Source organism: Ipomoea triloba, chromosome 13, assembly GCF_003576645.1.
Source record: "Ipomoea triloba cultivar NCNSP0323 chromosome 13, ASM357664v1".
NCBI classification, from domain to species: Eukaryota; Viridiplantae; Streptophyta; class Magnoliopsida; order Solanales; family Convolvulaceae; genus Ipomoea; species Ipomoea triloba.
In genome coordinates, this window is record NC_044928.1 from 29,698,550 (window position 1) to 29,716,760 (window position 18,211).

Below are 18,211 nucleotides of genomic sequence, written 5' to 3' on the forward strand. Positions count from 1 at the left end.
GAAATTTATTAATAAAAAAAGTGGTGGTAATTTTTTGTGTGTGTGAGATATCATGTGATATGTAATACTTTTTAGTAAGTACGTAAAAATATGACATGAAAGAATTAAAGTAAAAATATTATTTTTAAAAATATAAAAATATTGAAGTGAGCATAGCCTTAGTTTCTCCGAATATTGTGCTAATGCAAAGGTCTAAATGTCTAATGTTGCAGTATCCACTTGTGTTGTCCGGATAAGAAGTCGGATGTTGGGCTTTTCTCCGTGGAGGGTTTTTTTTTTTTTTTTTTTTTAAATTATGAATGTACAACTAGTCTTGAGTTTTTAAAACAATTTTCCATGAAAATTTTTTCATTCATAAATTTCAATCATATGTTTTAATAATTATATGAATGAAAAATGTTACAATGATGTGTAGTTTGTAAAATTATATATTGTATTTGTCAAGTTATACTATCCCTAGGTACCCTCTAAACAAAGTACGAAATACAATTCAATCTTATAAAACACATATTATTGTAAAATTTCACAGTATTAAACAATAGTAATTATGTTACAATAACTTAAGATTAGTAAAATTATACTATGCTCTTTGTAATTCTAAGCAAACTACAAGGTATATAATCTTGCATGGCGTCTTACAAGGATAACGTCCAGTCAAATTAATTTAGCTATTGATTTGATATATAAAATTCCTAGTTTCTTACAAGGACAACGTGAAGTCAAATTAATTTAGTTATGGCTTGATATATACAATTTCTAGTTTATAATACAGCTAGAACCACAAAAGTGACCTATTAACTTTTTTAATTTGAATTAGCCTTCTCCTTCTCGTTGTCTGGTTCATTTGTTTATAATCCGGCTAGAACCACAAAACGAACAAATTTAGAGTGCAACACACCTTCATAATCTTACAAAAAGCACACATTGTAAAACTTCTTAGTACTCCACAATGATAAATTGATAATCATACTAATCAACCCGGTTAAAGGTTAAAAAACAGATGTGAGGTAAATAAAGGGAGACAGTAATGGTGAAAGAAGGCTACTAAATTCATTAGTAGAAAGTGAAGCTGCCCTTTTTACATCAGTGATCTAACTGTTAAAATCTTGATTGCAATTAACCTAAGGATGAACATGAAAATATACAACAAAAGGCTAAGCTTACACTCTATCCCCTACTTGTTACATTCCTCCCTACTTATTACTCATCATCTTCCTAGCAGTAAAACATCACCCTTTTCACGTTTTCCTTCAGAGCCGGCAACGGCCGCACTCCCGACTCTCCACCGCCTTTACCACTCTTGACGCCACCGCCACCGCCTCCACTCTCCGGCATGTCCGGTTCCATGTAGAATCGGGCCCTGAACGCCGCTAGATGAGCATAATATGCTGGAGGAACTGCATCATTGTAACAGATTTTCGTTCATACATATGTACACCGCGATTTTTATCTCTCTATCGAGTTTATTCTTTTTTGCATAGGAGAGATTTGCAGTTTATCTTGAATAGGGGAAAAAAGGGCTAATAGGTGGAATGATGTTCGCTTACCAACAGAAACGGAACGAGTGCATCTCGCGTATGTGTAACACAGGTTGTTTGTCAAAGACTGAATCCCGTCAGCTGTGAAGTTGTTCTCGTCCCATAGAACATGGTAATGCGCGGGCCGACTTGTCCCCTGCAACGTGCAATATGTTTCATAAATGTGCACATGTATGTATATAGCCTATAGTAACCCTAGCATGACATTGGAAAAAAAAAATGTATTGAAATGTCGAAGCATCTCTATTGATCCATATTCCTCGAGCAATGTGAAGAGTGTACTAAGACGAGGGGAAATTACCTGGATTCCAGCATGGCTGCAGAGATAAAAATCGAATTCTGTGGGGTGACAGATTTTTGAATCGACGACAGTACCTGAGAAGAGAATGGACATATATGAGGAAACCAGACCTGCATTACTCCCCGGTTTTTATGAGGGGTTCTTTAATTTGCAAATGCAATATAACTTACCGGGCAATATGTTCCCACTCTTATCAGTGCTGCTTCGATCTTTATGATTGTTGGCAAAGAGTCGAGTGTGATGTCGTTTTTGCACCACGATAAATGTCACTGGCGGTTGGTAGTTTGGTTCCAAGGATGCACAAGCCTATGTAAAAAAAAAAACATATCTGTCAAATGTAAAACATAATACCTATGTACAAGCCAGCCAGATTGGTCAGACTGTTAATTTGGTAACCACAACGTTCCCAAATTCGACTTCACTAAGATAAAAGTATGGATCAAACAAGCAATAAGAGATTAAAGAAGATATACTATACACCTAATGGAACCAACCTTCCGAATTGCATCCAACTCAAAAAGCAAGACTTGATAGAATTGCCCTTCACTCACACCATCCCTGCTTGTAAAAAACGTCGTTAGACACCAGAACATTTTGCGTGTTCATGGACATAGAATGTTAATTTTCCAGAAAAATCAGTTTAGTCTATATATACAACACCTGTAAAAGATGATCCTTTGCGGTTTTTGGCCGGTTGCCTTTCTGAAGGAGATCAATAGGTCCCTACAAAAGGAGACAAGAGTGAACAAAACAGCTTCGATAAAAACGAGAAACAACCTCTGCATATGATAGAAAGGGTGTATATGTATATATAATTATATATAATACCGAATCATGCCTCCGCTAACTGTTCCCCGTGCAGGATCCTGCCATGTCTTGTACAGATCTTGGATGAGTTCCTGCCGGTGAGCTTGAGCACAAACGAGACCTGCATATTTCGTAACCTCGGGCCAATCCTGAGAAGCTACTACCTATAGAAGACACAACAGAATGTTTTAGCACAACTCCATTCATATCCCTAAAAGAACATAGTGTAAAGAAGCACGAGAGCTCGATCGAGGCACTTTACAGCAGCTATTGACGGGCTGGAATCTTCTCCGTTCTCCGGGTGTGTAACATCTGCTCCAAATATGATGGTTGGTATATCACTCACCAAGGGAATTCTACAGCTTATAGCATCTAATAGAACAGTGTTTCGCCCACCCATCTGGCACAAAATCAATCAGTTAGAATTTGTTCATCAAAATATCAAATGACACGAAATCAGTAAATGCATATCCTCTGAGTTAAGTCCAAGAAAAAACATATAATCAATAGAAATATCATTCAATAGTTTAGCACCTTGACATTGATCTTCAACGAGACGTTAGCCAGATATTGCTTGCTGATCTTGAAGACGTGTTTTGTAAGACAGCACTGAGATATCAGCCCGAGATCGGTCTCACATATCCTCTTTATGTCACCTACCATAGCAGAACAAGAATCAATTTCAAAGCACGGTGTTTTGAAAAGAACGTCAGTTCAGTTCTATTGAATAAACAAAAAGTACAAGTAAACCCTACCATACAAGGACCCGTTGCTGTCTGGGAGAATGGCCAATAGAAGCTCCAATTCTTTCCCCTTTAACTTGTTAATACACGAATGATAAACATGTTTCAATGCTTTCTCAACTTGTTCGGGCCTGGCTGTATGTATTGGAATTACTGGTTCGGGGTTGAATTCCTGCATGGTATAGAGCAATTGAAGTCTAGTATGTGTGTGTATATATGCTTCAAGTGAAACGAAGTTTAATTTAATATTCTATTACTACTATTAGATTGCACGAGGGGGTGCGAGGAATTACCATGCCGGATACTTGGCACATCTGTGCCAGTTCATTACAAAATCCACGGGCAACACTTTCTTGGACACTTCGAGAGAAGTTAATGCAAGCCCACCGGCTAACAGTCATCCCATTGATCATTTTCTGTTCGTTGAGGACAATATAATGAGTTTAAAATACGAAGCTACACTATGACTTTATTTGTGCCACTTGTCACATCAAATTGAGTGCTCAGGGGAACAGAATGCAAGAAAAAATATAAATTAAGTCTAGAAGGGAAGAACGGAACCTTATTCATCATATTCCACTGCCCTACATGAGGCAAACAATCCTTCTCCTTTCCAGTTTCATGGTATTTTAACTGCAGATGAGAGAACAGATGATGTTAAAGAATACATATCAAAAACTTTCTATGGACATTTAAACACTCGAGACAGAAGTGCTTTACCCAAGGAGCAGGGAGAACTCGTGCTTCAACAGATGCTAGTTTTTCACTAATTTTAATCCCGAACTCCTTTGCATACGGGTCTTGGTCATATGAATTATGTTGAACTGTCTGTTTAAGAACATACAGGGTCAGGTACATACTTCGAAAACGTAAAACAAAGAATGCAGTTTTGCATATTTCGAAGTTTATTTCAGGGCTTAAGATTTTGACTCGAATAAATAAGTATAAAGCATTTTTCTGCTTTCTAACTCTCCATCAGATACAGAGTACAATGCAACTCATGAGCTATAGATACAACCTGATATTGCTCATAAATGTATGTCATGGAGTGGAACGAAGCAAAAATAGAAGGTTAAATCCAAAAATAGTATGCTATCATTACCTGTAAAACAGAATTTTCTCGATCCCTTGGTCTTTGACATGTAACCTTGAGTAGAGAAGTGATTTGCTTTTCACTTAATCTTTTAGTATATCGTTGTCCCTCCACAATTTTGCACGCCTAGAACACCGAAACGTTGCATCATACACCAAAAATTAAAGCTAGAATTAATGTTGAAGTGCCATGCTTTTTTTCCTCACCTCCATCGGTAAATAATTTGCTTTCTTTTGATTCCCTACTTGAAGGCAGGGGAGGTGAGTATATTGAATAGTGAAGCCATACATTTCTTGAAAATATTCAACTACTGACTTCATGGTTGAGTTGTCATCAACGGGAAACCTAGCAAATTAGCATTCACTAATTAGATTATTCGAGTCTACCAAAATCGAACTTGAATATTTGCCCGTGAGGAAGATGCAAGAGTGTTGCAATCATTTAATCTCTCTTACACTAGTTCTCTTGTGGGCTGTGTTGTTAAACCAGAAACTCGATATTTTCTTCGAACATTGCCCCGGTGTGTCACCTCAACTTTTACCCCTCGAAGGGCCTTCTTAATCTGAGACCAGAAAGAGTCAAACACGGTGTGAAAAAGGAATTGTAGCCAGTTTAGATAACAAAAAGGATCAGTACCTTTACGCGATCAGAATCAGATAATGGCCTTGATGACACATCTTTTCCCAGAAGCTGAGCAACAAATTCAATTACCGGGAGGGCTTCAATAAATGCAGCTGAGGCCATATCTGTTATTGACAATTCAAAAATGGTAAGGTGATGATGATGAGGAAACAAATTTAGATGTTAGAGGCGTTGTTGTTTCGATTACCAATATTTAAGGATAGACCCATCTGGGTAGGTCTAATGCTCTGGTAGAACCCACACCATGCTTCTAAACCGTCACCAAGAGGCTGTGGTCTCCGGATATCGGGTGAAAAAAACGATCTTCCAACGGGACAATACCTTCAAGTATGTGCACAGTGAGAACGCAAATGTCATGAAAGAAACACACTTCTACAAATCACTATAACCGTTTCGTTTAAGACAATTCAAATCACTAATCAAGCATTATACCTCTTTATCGAGGCCTCTCTTAGCACGATATCCAGGATTTTAAGAGCTTCCTGTGGACCATCTGCACGCTTTCCAGCAAGAAATTGGTTCATATGGTACAAATTTGCTCTAGCCACGAACCTTATAACTACTTTGTACACCCTCTCCCTCCTGAAATTAGTGCAAGTGTTCCATTAATTTTCCGCTATCCCAGCAAGTACCGGTAGAGAAACCGTATCCAAACAATACTAATCGAGCTACAATTTTTTGGGAAGACACTCTCAAAACAGATGTTGTTTTAATTTCTGCAGTTAGATAGACTAATTCGAATAGCTATTGAGGAAACAATTCAAATTAGTTGTGTGGATGAATGATAAAAGTCTTACTTTGGACCGTTGATAACATCGTCTTCATCTATAAGCCTAACGGTGAACTCCTTCCACGAACAAGGAAGCTCACCGGCTGTGTATAGACTCTTCCTGCCATCGTAAGCAGGTAATCTCATCCCTAAATCGGATTCTTTGTACAGTTTCACCAGTTCTGCCATGATAGCTCGGTTTACGGTTCTTGATGAGACTTCAGGAGTAATAGTAACCTGCAAGAGAAGCAGGAGACAGATACACAAAAGCCAGAAGGATCAAGATTCAAGAAGACATTGATGACAAGATTTAGAGAGCCATTAATGCTAACAAAAGCAAAGGACAAATGAGGAACAGACCCTACTCATTATACCTGCAATTCTGCAAAGAATTAAAGAAACAGCATATAGAAGCAGCAGAAAAAGAGCACACAAAAACTCTGAAAGTCAGATTAAGGGGCCCCAATTAAAGCACAGAGTAACTACATCTGCTGCAAGAAATGCTCAACAAACTGAACCCAAAGAGAAGCAACTCACATCATACTGGTTCAAGTCCTTGTCTGGTAGCTCTGCTAAGAAATGGTTGGCCTTTACTATGCACTTCACCCCAAGCTGCCCATAGCCGGGCCGAGGCGCAAAGCTCAAGGCTTTTCGCGACGAAGGGAACCCTAAATCAAGATTGCACATATTGCCTGCATTTTGAGCTGACCCATTAGGCAAAACAGCCTCCACCACAACAGCTTCACCTGCAGGCTGTCCTGCAATTACTGGCTTATGTTTAGCTGTGCAAGGCCTTGAACTTGGCCGCATAAAGGCCTCACCTTGATCCGATTTCCGGCCACCCCTTCCCCTCCTCCGCCCCCGGTTTCTCCCCGGTGGAGGCGAAATCTGCTCCTGAGCTTTGCCACTCACCAGTTCTTGATTTGGTGGGCCTTTCCCACTCTGCCCAGTCTTTGAGCTCTTCTGAGCTGCATTCATGGCGTTTTGCAGCTGGGTTTTGATCACACAGTGCTGCTCTGATGTCTCCCTCATCTGCCTTATAGGCATGGCTATGGCTGCTAGTCTCTGCTACCCTTTCTTCCCCACTCAAAATTCCTATGAAAACCTCAAGAAAACACTGGATTTCTCTCACTCTTTTCCTCTACCCTCCAAGATTTAAAGCAATTGGAACTGGAAATCCTAAAACAGACAACAAACACAACACATGTCAGCAACACGTCCCATGCTGAAAAATTTTGCATCCAAAAATAGAAATCTGATGAAACAGAAACCATATCTTCCACACGCAAACGCAAGAGGATACACTAAGGTAAGGAAAAATATGGCAATGCATTTATTGCAGTGCAAGAAGATATCATTTCCACTGCACTGCACAAAAACCTATTCTTTTTCAGCAAATAAATCCAAAACCATTCATTCACACCCAAACCAAAACTAGCAAAAATGCATTAAGAATTTCCATCTTCTGGGACACCCATTACCAAAACCAAACACCTCTTTCCATTGCAGAAACATTAATGAAGAGAGCAAAATCCCCACAAGCAACCAAAAAGTTTGCTGCTTTATATGCCTATACAAGAAAGATTATCATAACAGCACAAAGAGTAAAAAAAATTACTAAAATAACTCTACACTACACAATTTGGTAATAAGATTCTGTGTCATAAAATCAGAAAAACAAAATAAGAAAATATTTCCCAGAACCCAAATCCTCCGGATGCTTCTGTTGGAAACCCAACATCCTTGAATCAAGAAAGAACCACACAAATTGAATAAAAAATGATGAAAAATGACAAACAAAACCATTTCCCTGAATGCCCGAAAGGGAGAAACCAAATATTTACCCTTGTCTGGAACCAAAATCAAAGCTTTGTATGAGAACAACATAGAACAGATGAAGTGAGTCCAAGGAAATGAGACAGAAACAAAGTATGTTAATGTACCAGCACAAGTAAAAGTGAAAGCCAATTCTGACTGCTCAAGAAGAGAATAAAACGCCTAGAAAGAAACAAAAAACAACAAAATAATAATTATACATGAACCTAGTGTGCCCTCTCTGGGTATGTGTGTATATATATATTAAATATTATATATTACAAATTAAACCTACAAACCCAAATACACCACTAGAGCTGCTAGGACTACTAGGCAGTAACGTAAACAAATAAAAGGAATAAACATTGAAAATCTCACTAGAATCACGATCTGAAGGCGACCCATCTTTCACTGCTACATGGGTAATGAAAGTGACACCACAGGGAGGCTGAATTTATATGCAAACACAGAAATGCAGAAAAAAGAAAAGGAGGAAGGGAGAGCAAAAAGGTTAAAGATTCGAGCTTTGGTTTAAAAACTCACCCATGAATGGACCATAAAAGGGGTTATATGAAGCTTTAGAAAAAGCAGTATATATCTTCCTGATTCAAAGTACCGCAAAAACTGTGGCTTTAGAGAAAGAGAGAGGGAGAATGGTGAGTGGGTTTGAAAGTTGAGATGTAAAGATAATTGGGGTTGGATGAGTGGTGTGGTGTGGTTCAATTCATTGCATATATATACATGTACACATATGGGGTGTATGTATATGTGTTGTGTGTATTGTGTGGGAGCAGAAAAGAAAGCAGCAAAGGGAGAGAGAGAGAGAGGGTTGAAGGGCGTATATGAGTTGATGATGATGATGATGATGAATCCTTTATACACGCGCATGCAAGTGCTTTTGCTTGTTTTCTTTACTCACGTGTAAAAAGCCTTGCTCGGACACCCCTACCCTCCTCCCCACCCTACCCCCACATCTCCACAAAGCTTGTTCCTCGCTTTCAAAAGGGGAAGTTCCTCACCCCAGGTCCCACGCTTTGAATCGAAAGAATTATAAAGATAAATTACAATGACTCAATACTCATCTTTTTAAGATTGAATCTCAACTTTAAAGGTCTTCACATTCCACCGTTTAAAGTATTTGGGAGATATAAATCAAATAACTCAATAACTCAGCTCAACAGATAGGTTCAAAATGTCTGTACAATATGTATGGAGATGGTTCAAAGGGTTGTGTTCCCTTATTTTATAAACCCATGAAATGTCCCAAAAAAATTGGATAAATCAAAGAAAACTTACCATTATTATCTAGTAAATTGTATTAACAAAATCTTATGTTATATCTTTTCATTAAAAAAGATATTAACAAGAATTAAAGACAGAATTATTCAGTAAACTGTATTAACAGAATCTTATCTGACTCTGTTACAATATAATATATGTTCATAACTATTTTATCAATCTAGTCAAACACAAAAAATCAATAAAATCATTTCGTGTCACTAAATTATAATAGGATTGACAATATTTCATTCCCTTAATCACATATTCGGGAGATAACACAAAAATGTTGTTTGTGTCAATTGTGTGTACCATAACCAAGCAGTCAAGGCATTGGTAAGCTGTAACGGTCGGCTTCCATATATCTATGCGAGGGTGGAAGGGGGGAGGGTTGGTCCCCACAACTTCTTTTTTTGTGTCTTCCTTTCTTGGGTTCTCAACTTGTCTGCCCCTAATCTGCTTTTTGGCTATATAGGAATGATTAGCTCTTGTTTGGTCACAATTAAGGTCACTCATCAAAAATATTTATAACCATCTTCATCATTACATTTCAATATATGTATAGAAATTCATAAACTTTATTTTACTAAATATTTATATATATATGTGAATTTGGCTTTGGATACTATTGTATAAATATTTAGGGTATGTAAGTCACTTGAAACGCATATACAACAATTTACTTTCTTCACCCGTCTTCAAGATAAAAATATGAAGAACCATTATACTTGAAAATAAATATTACCCTATATAATATTATTATTATACGTAAGAAATGAACATATTGCATTTATAATTTTCATAAGTTTTTTATACCGTCGTCACTTTTTATTTATAAAACATAATATTGTTGCAGAATTTTACAAGTAAAACACTTTAAAATCAAATAGTGTGAGAATGTCTTATGTAAGAGTGTAATACATTTTAATTAAAATTGTAATATTTTTAGTGAATTCATAAAAGTATTACATTTTAGTTAAATTGGATGCAAAAAATAGCACTGACATATCAACATTGTAACTTAGGAATCTTATAAGATCTTGTGTGTTTTTAATGCAAACAATTAATATGCCTAATATAATAAATACTATATTTTAGAAAACTGAGAGTAATTATGATATATATTTTATTTTTTTATTCTTTTATACTTAAGTGATCCTAATTTCGTCTGTCGGGCTAATTCTAAGTCCAATTATGCTAAGCAAGGTTGTCATGCACGGTATTTTTTTTTTAAAGAGTTAATACCCCACTATCTGAGTTCAATCCGGTGACCTTCCTTCAATGAGAGTCATAGAAGTATCAACTGAGCATAAGGTGTTTGACACGTGCCGTGTACTGTATTTACAATTTACTCTTCTTGTTTATGTCCCTATGAAAATATTGTTGTGTGGACATAAAGATATCCAATCGCAAAATGTATTTATTTATTTATTATTATTATTATTTATTATGTCAAACCACGTGTTGATCCGTCAACTAGCTAGATTACACATCAAAATTAATCATGTTATTGATCAAAAAAGTATCGAGTTGATGAAACATGACTCTCGTATATAAAGATCACGAGTTTAATTTTGCCAACTCTTTCTGTCGAGCATGTCAAATAGAGCATTTCTAGTCCGATTTATCCCGTGTACATCCTCGGATAATGGTTGCAGGGTTCTCTCATGTGATAAAATTTACCATAAAAAATGTGACTGAGTGGATAGAACATAATTCTCGTACCAGGAAATCACAAGTTCGATTCTTGCCAACATTCTCTTAGTTGAGCCTATACAACAAGGTATTTCTAATATGATTTAGTGGCTTGAGGACTTATTAAGGAAGGTGATGAAGGAGAGAAAAATAGCACATTTTCAAATAGTGATTGCAAATTTCTCTTATCATTACAAATAAATAAAACTTTAGCATTGGAAGAAAAAAAAAAAAAAAGGGGAGAGATGGGGGGGGGGTAGGTATGTATATATGTACATGTCCAAAAACTCACATAAAATCACACCTTGCCCGACATGAAAAGGGTGGTTGAGAGAGTTGAATTAATGAAATTTCAACACATCAAAATGGTTGTAATCATTAGATATTAGTACAAAAGAGGTACAAGAATATGAGCCCCTACCCTTTATAACCAAACCCTACTTTGGTCGCAAAGAGTCTCTTATATATTTAAGTTTGAGATTCTAAATAAAATATGTTTAGAAGTGAGATATTTTCTTAATAAATAAATAAAATATGCTCAATTTTAAATTAGATGATTAAAATTAATAATCGAAATAAAAAAAAAGTTTTGAAATAAACTTATTTTATTTGAAAATTATGTATTTTTAAACTCTCAAAGTATAATTCTAGTTGTTTTAGTCTACATTTTGATGGAAATATGTTAGACTTCACCTTTCAAGCAGTTGCACACTAACATCCTATTTGGTTCGCTGAAAAATATTTGAAGGGAAATGAAATTGAAATTCCATGGAAAATAAATTTCAGGAAAATAGATTCAATTATTTGGTCGGTGGAAAAGAAATTACTAGAAATATAAATTTTATTATTTGGAATTGTAAGAAATAATGAATATAAATATAATTACACCTTTATACAATAATAACAAAAACAACAACAATAATAATAATGGTATGAAATTACTGGGAATATGAATTTCATTGTTGTTGGGTTGAATTTGTAAAGAATAATGAGTATAAAGACAATTATACCCTTATATAATAATAAGAAAAGTTAGTGATGACATAATTGTCCTACTTGTTTTTCATGGAAAACAAAATACGGGAGGGGGTGGAGCATGGAAAATGTTTTCATCATTCTTGAGAAAAATGTTTTCCAATGAAAAATATTGTCTATGAACCAAACAAAGGAAAATTAAAACAAGTTTTCCTCAAATTCAAGGAAAACATTTTCTAGCTAATGAAACATGCCATAATTTTATTTTCCCTTTTTACCCCTGGCTTGGATTTGATTAAAGTGTATCAAACATGATACCAAGTTTGATTAGGGCACATCAACAAAATGACCCACTAACTTTAAGGTTGAGTGAATGAGTGATGGGCATGCATGATAACAGTACATAGGGACTTGTTGATAAAAAATAAATAAAAAGTTTGTCACAGTACGTAAATTACTATATGACTATATTGGTTTTTAGTGGAGTGGTCCGGTCATGTAAACATGATGGTAACTATGGACTTTTGAGTGGGGAAGGGGATGGGAGGGGCAGAATCAACAAAGGTACTGAATCTACATTATGACTTCTTAGACTTTTGGGGTGGATCCTCTTTACAATTGATGAGCCCCTAGTAAAGTTTAAAGTGTCTTAATTGAAACCCACTCATTACACTCATACTTTAGGGTTTTTGGGGTTGTTTGATAGTTGGTAGTGAAGGAGTACTGAAAAGATTGAGTAGGTAATAAACGTTACAAAGTCAGTTTTAATTGAAATCTATTTATTTCGCTAACGAAATGCATTTCTTTAAAAAAAAAAGTTTGAAACTTTTTAAAATTATGGAAAATAATTGTGTGTGTGTATAGGTTGAAATGATATTTGAAAGATTGAGATTCATGAATGATGAGGGAGGGAGGGTGAGAATAGTCAAGGGATATGATTAAGGGTGAGGAAACAATCAAGTAGAACCATGGGGGTGTATCAAAGATCATCATCAGAGGATCTTTTCCTCAGATGACAAACCCACATCAAAACAACATTAATAAATTACAAAGGATTGTACCTTTTGTTGGGATAGGGTGGGGTGGGGGGTGGCATTGGTGTCATGAACACACTATATGGACAACCCACACAATAAATGCACCAAATCATTACTCTAACTAGGGAAAAGGAGTGTGAGAGAATGGGGCTAAGAATTGGGGGTGTGGGCTTCTTTTGTTTTCATGCCAAAATAGCAAATGGAAGTTTGGATTATTTCTCCCTCAATTTTACAACAAAGGGGGACATATGGTAATTGTAATTCTCAAAGCAAGGTGGATGGGTAGCATGTATGTATAGGGACTAGGGTGTAGATTTGAACATGGTGCAATGACACAAAATACCTTAGCTACAAGAAGAAAAGGTTGTGTGATGTCAACTATGTGCTCTTTTGTTTTTTTTTTGTTTTTTTGTTTTTTTGAGTTTTGGATTCTGCTCTACTGAAATATAAAAAATCAATATCATTCCCACTAAGGTTAAACACATGACCTCTCTCATATGGGAGAGTCGCTTCGTGCCACTAGATCATAATGTTATTGACTTTAAACAGTCACTTTATACCACTAGACCACAATGTTATTGACTCCAAACAGGTAAATTTGAAAATTAAATAATAAACATAATGGAAGGATGCATGGTTTGAATTGTCATTTGTGGTTGTGGACAAAAGAAGGAGATATTGGAGATGGTTAGTGGGGTTGGGGTGGTGGAGTTTCCTAAGTAGCATTTCCCCAAGCAAGAAGGGATGCATGAGATGCGTGTGGTGGATCCCATTAAGCACGAACAAATTTTACAATGTTTTTTTTCCTTTTTTTTTTTTTTTTTTACATAGAGTAATCGACAACAAATACTTAAAAACATGAATAAATTATATACAACAGGCTTGAAAGAATTGAATTCAAAAATTTTTAATAGAAAAACGTGTTCTACCATCTCGAACACCTCTTGATGTTACTTATTAACATGTCTATTTCTCAATAAATAAATACATAAACATACCTAGTTAGTCACATCATGTAAAGGTAGTGAAAGCATTAAATGACTTGAACTAAATAAAATAGATAGCTAGGTTTTGGTAAACTAATGGCCAAAAGAAAAGTTAAGTCCAAATTGTTGTGGCACGCATTATGAATATAGAATTGCACAATTGTACTCTAGCTTCATAGTTTAATGTTCTAGGTTATGGTTCAAAGAATTTATTAAGTATAGGACATAGGTTATTCCCCATCATGAAACATGAAAATGGCACATGACATATGGACAGCATTAGTGTTGTTTATGCTGTGTTCTTTTAATAATTAATTTGTGATTAAGGTTAATTAATCCAACGCTTTTTAGAGCGATAGAAAAAAATTCACAACTACTGCTTAAGGGTATGCATATATGTACGCAATAAATTTCATTCCTATACAATAACTCAAAATTTATACAGAAATCCGTACTATAAAGATATTACGCGGTTGACTTGGTCAAAAGTATATTAGCAAGAACTGAATTTGTAATATTTAAGTACGAAAATTATATTCCACCAGGTTAATTGTGGGCAATTAATCCAATGTTTTGTTGGGTGTTTAAAATGATGCACGCTTGTGGATAATATTGATCTAAGAAAGGTTTTGGAAGGCTACGCTTGTCGGTATGCTCTACCATGGTAGCAAACCTAGACATTCCTCGTGTCAGAAACTTGACTGCTATAGGGATAGCTGCCCTCTTTATTCTTCCATTCTAAAGTTTCCCTTCCATTATTTTATTATTATTATTAATTAATTAATTAATTAATTAATTAATTAGCTAGCTGAAATTGTCTTGCAGCAATGAAGATTGAAGAATATGGATAGATATTTATTAAAAGTTGCATTTATTATACACATTGCTACATGAAAGTTTTTGGGATGCGATCATGGTAAGTTACATTCAAATGGTGAAGAGTTTAGTTAATTAAACTACTAAAATGTAATATATAAAGTGTCATAACACGATTTTAAGAGAGAAGAATACTAAGTGGTTATATACGTTATATAATCGTATTAATTTTTGGTGTGTTTGACGCAATTTTTCTGATTGCTCTATATATAGTATGCTGTTTAATATAGTAGCGGTCCTATTCAGGAAAAAAAAATTGGATCTCACCCTTAAAGAAAGATTAAAATTGTGATTTGTATTGCAATTATTGTGAGTATAAAGAGTTAACCTATAGGTAATAATGATGTAATAGATAATAATCTATTTCAAATTTCTTGCCCATGTTGGTTTAATGATACGATACTGGGGTGAATTAAATGTCAGTTTACTCCTGTCATATATGCAAGTCCACTGATTATCATGTTGAACATGAGCTAAGTTATGAGCCGCTTTGATGGTATTGAGTCGAGCAAACACATTATATTTTAAGCATAGTATATGTTAATTACATAACTTAGATTTATGAGATTTTCTCTTTAATGTTTGTTTAATTTCTTTTTCTTTATATATATAATTGCTTATAGTGATGGATGAATGTTGTATATTAAGCCAAGTACATAAGAACATAGCATTTCATTGGTCATTAGTGCCATGGAAGTGAGAAATAAATTAAAGCACCTAGTTTACTATTCTATTGTGTGTGTATTTTAATCCTCTTTTTTTTTTTTTTTAAATTCTATTTTGTGTGTTTGTATAGTTTGAAAGTGGAGAATGATGTTAGATAAATAGATGAAAGCTGCTACCACATGGAGCAGCAGAATACTTTAGTAGCTGATGAGTGATGACTTTAATTTGATTACTTGTGTAAAGACTATAAAGAAGAAAGGAGAAGAGAATCCATGGGCAATGGCCAATTCAAACTCTTCATCTTTCCTACAAAAAGTTGTCTCTTCAAACTTATCATTTTTGTACATGCCCATATGCATATGTTATTATTAATTTGAATTATTTTTTAGAATCTATATGAGTAATGGCCAATTATATTCCGATATGAAAAATTTTGTAGTGTTTAGTATATATGACTCTGTTACAATATAGTATCTTCAATATCACTTTCACTGAGACTTGAACTCATCTCTTCTTATGTGGGGTGCAACTGGGTGCCACTGGACCACAAGATGTCTGACAGATTTTTTTGTATATTGTCTCCTGCCCTGTTTGAGTCGTTCAAGGTTTACTTTCTTCTGCGGCTGTTTCAAACATAGTAGCTATGGCCCCTCCTTGGAGGAATGTTCAAACAAACAGCCGGAATCAACGTGGTGGGATGTGCCACGTATGCTGCAAGTTTGAACCAATGGCTCATATCAATGTAACACTGTTGGGTTGGGCTACCATTACACAAGTTTGTGTACATATATTAATTCATTACTTTGTAATCCAACAACATAAACTTGTGACTTTATATAATAAAAAGAAAAAATCACACTAATTTTATCTGAGAGGGATGTGATGATGAGTAAGGATGCAATCCACTCACTGGTCAGATTTGAGTCTTCATGATCCACACTATCACCTCTAATCATGTAAGTCAGCTACAAACTAGCTACGTTAAATCTCTATAATTCATAATTTGTTGTCTTTCTAAAGGGTGAGAAAAGTGGGTTAAGTCCAAAACTTTCAAGGATACGTGGCACTCTTAAATAATTTGCTACAATATAATGCACAAGGACTAAGACAAACTTAAAAGTTGGATAATTTAGTTAGAGAAATTTGTCAGGAAGTAAGCAGAATTTGGTCTAATAATTTCAAAACAGTGACACTGAACTGTAATCTGATGCATCTCTTCACTACTATCCTACGTAATAATGCCGGTTTTCATGTCTTTTGACACATCCTTTTCCTAGTTTTAAACCTATTCAAACTATTGCCGACAGTGAAAAGCAACAAGAAAAAAAAAAGTTTTTTTTTGAGTGAATATTTTATTTTTATATTTAAAAATCACAAGTTCAATTCTTACCCACACTTCATCAGTATAACCCGTATTCCTAGTACAATTTACTTCTCTTATGTAATTTGCATCCTGTTATGCAAAAGCGGAATTTATTCATGCATATACTTAAGTAGTGACAGCCCACGGCTCATTTTAAATATTTTTAAAAGAAATTTTCAGGTCTGCATCTCATATATGCAACATATAACAAGTACTTTAACAACACTTAAACATATCCATCCACATACAAGAAACTTTATTAAAAAATGGATTGAAAAAGTCCCTTTAATCGATCGATCATATCCATCGACTTTGCACTTTTTTTCATGAAAAAAGCAGTTTTGTGCCCTTTTTTTGGTCCCAAAATTATTTATTTCCCAAGATTCATAAAGGCTGTCTTTGGGTGTGTTTCATGGTCCGTGCATGCATGGGCTACATATATAATCACTTCTTGTAGTGGAGCCCATTCAATCCCATAGATTCCGGTTACACAAATACACTCTTAGTTGAGAATATTATGAGGAGATCTCTTAGAGGTAATAATGTTCTAATTCTTGGGGTTAATATTTTGATCCGCTAAGTGTCCATGTGTGTAATGCAATAACGTTATTGGAGATTCAGACAATATATGTTCTTAAGACAAATTTCTCGGGTAGTAAATTCAGACTATATATATTGTTAGGACAAATTTCTCAGGTAGTACGTTAGTTATTTGTAATGGACACATCATGGCTAGCTTCAATTCAATGAGTCTTGTTGGTGTATGCTTGAAACGATACTAGGGGTGTCGATTTGAACACAATATTGTGTCAATTAGTGGCATTCTATTTATTGTCACGCTTAAGCCTTGGTCGGATTAGATTAAGGCCGAGCTTAGCTATCCTAAATTTGTCTTAGGTTACGTTCTTATGCTTCACCAAACTATCCACTCGGTCGAGCACTACTCAACTCGAACATTAATAAGTATCTTAAAATTGTCAGTTAAAAAAATGATAAATACTTAATATGAGAAACCAAATAATGATGGATAGATCAGTACTTCTACAAGGTTTAGTGAAGTGAATAAATGATTATAACACACTACACTACATGTCAAAATGTTGTGGCATTATGGGCAATAATGGCTCGTGAATTATTCATATGAATTATGATTCAATACATACCACCTAAAACATAACAACACTAATGTATAGTGGTATGATTGCCATGGTGGTGAAAATTGGTCACATCATTTTCTTCCAAAGTGGTTTTTTTTTTTTTTTTTTTTTTTGGCTCAAAAAGGGCTTTACTTTCACTTTACATTTTTTCATTGGAGATGACAAAAGGATGTCTTGATGGGTCCATATTTAGCTGGATGTATTAAGACCAAGGTTATCCTTTGACTGGTAAGAAAACCTTTGCTTTATGACTATAACATGCATCATGTCGTTATTAGGTAAAGCTGGTTTTATGTAATCTGCATGTTTTTGTTGCTGTTATTGTTACGAGGGAGTGTGCAATAATTATAAGTTAATTATCTGTGCTTTAAGGATATGAAGGGACAGAGGGAGTCGAACTTAATTAGAATATTGTGTTTACTAAGTCAATTGTCTGACTAACTCGGTTAGAATTTGTCCCCACACACAAA

At 35.1% G+C, this 18,211-nt stretch overlaps 1 protein-coding gene across 4 annotated transcripts; it reads right to left on the minus strand.

Annotated features, from left to right (window-relative positions):
* Nucleotides 1-1,028: 1,028 nt before the first annotated feature.
* Nucleotides 1,029-8,556, minus strand: LOC116002188 (protein argonaute 10-like). Of its 4 annotated transcripts, none has more exons than XM_031242255.1 (22): nt 8,252-8,556; nt 6,431-7,072; nt 5,922-6,130; nt 5,557-5,706; nt 5,312-5,445; nt 5,119-5,228; nt 4,938-5,044; nt 4,689-4,827; nt 4,492-4,608; nt 4,110-4,217; nt 3,951-4,022; nt 3,683-3,805; nt 3,402-3,561; nt 3,181-3,302; nt 2,909-3,046; nt 2,668-2,810; nt 2,500-2,562; nt 2,334-2,397; nt 2,010-2,145; nt 1,840-1,913; nt 1,548-1,674; nt 1,029-1,397 (listed from the first exon to the last, which is right to left on the minus strand). In XM_031242255.1, exons 2-22 carry the CDS (start codon nt 6,938-6,940, stop codon nt 1,216-1,218), a joined length of 2,988 nt encoding a protein of 995 aa, XP_031098115.1. In that variant the 5' UTR covers nt 6,941-7,072; nt 8,252-8,556; the 3' UTR covers nt 1,029-1,215. The 4 variants fall into 4 exon arrangements, with proteins under 4 accessions (XP_031098115.1, XP_031098118.1, XP_031098117.1 ...); XM_031242258.1 differs by lacking the exon at nt 8,252-8,556 and adding an exon at nt 8,087-8,235; XM_031242257.1 differs by lacking the exon at nt 8,252-8,556 and adding an exon at nt 7,837-7,944.
* Between the last annotated feature and the right edge of the window lie 9,655 nt (nt 8,557-18,211).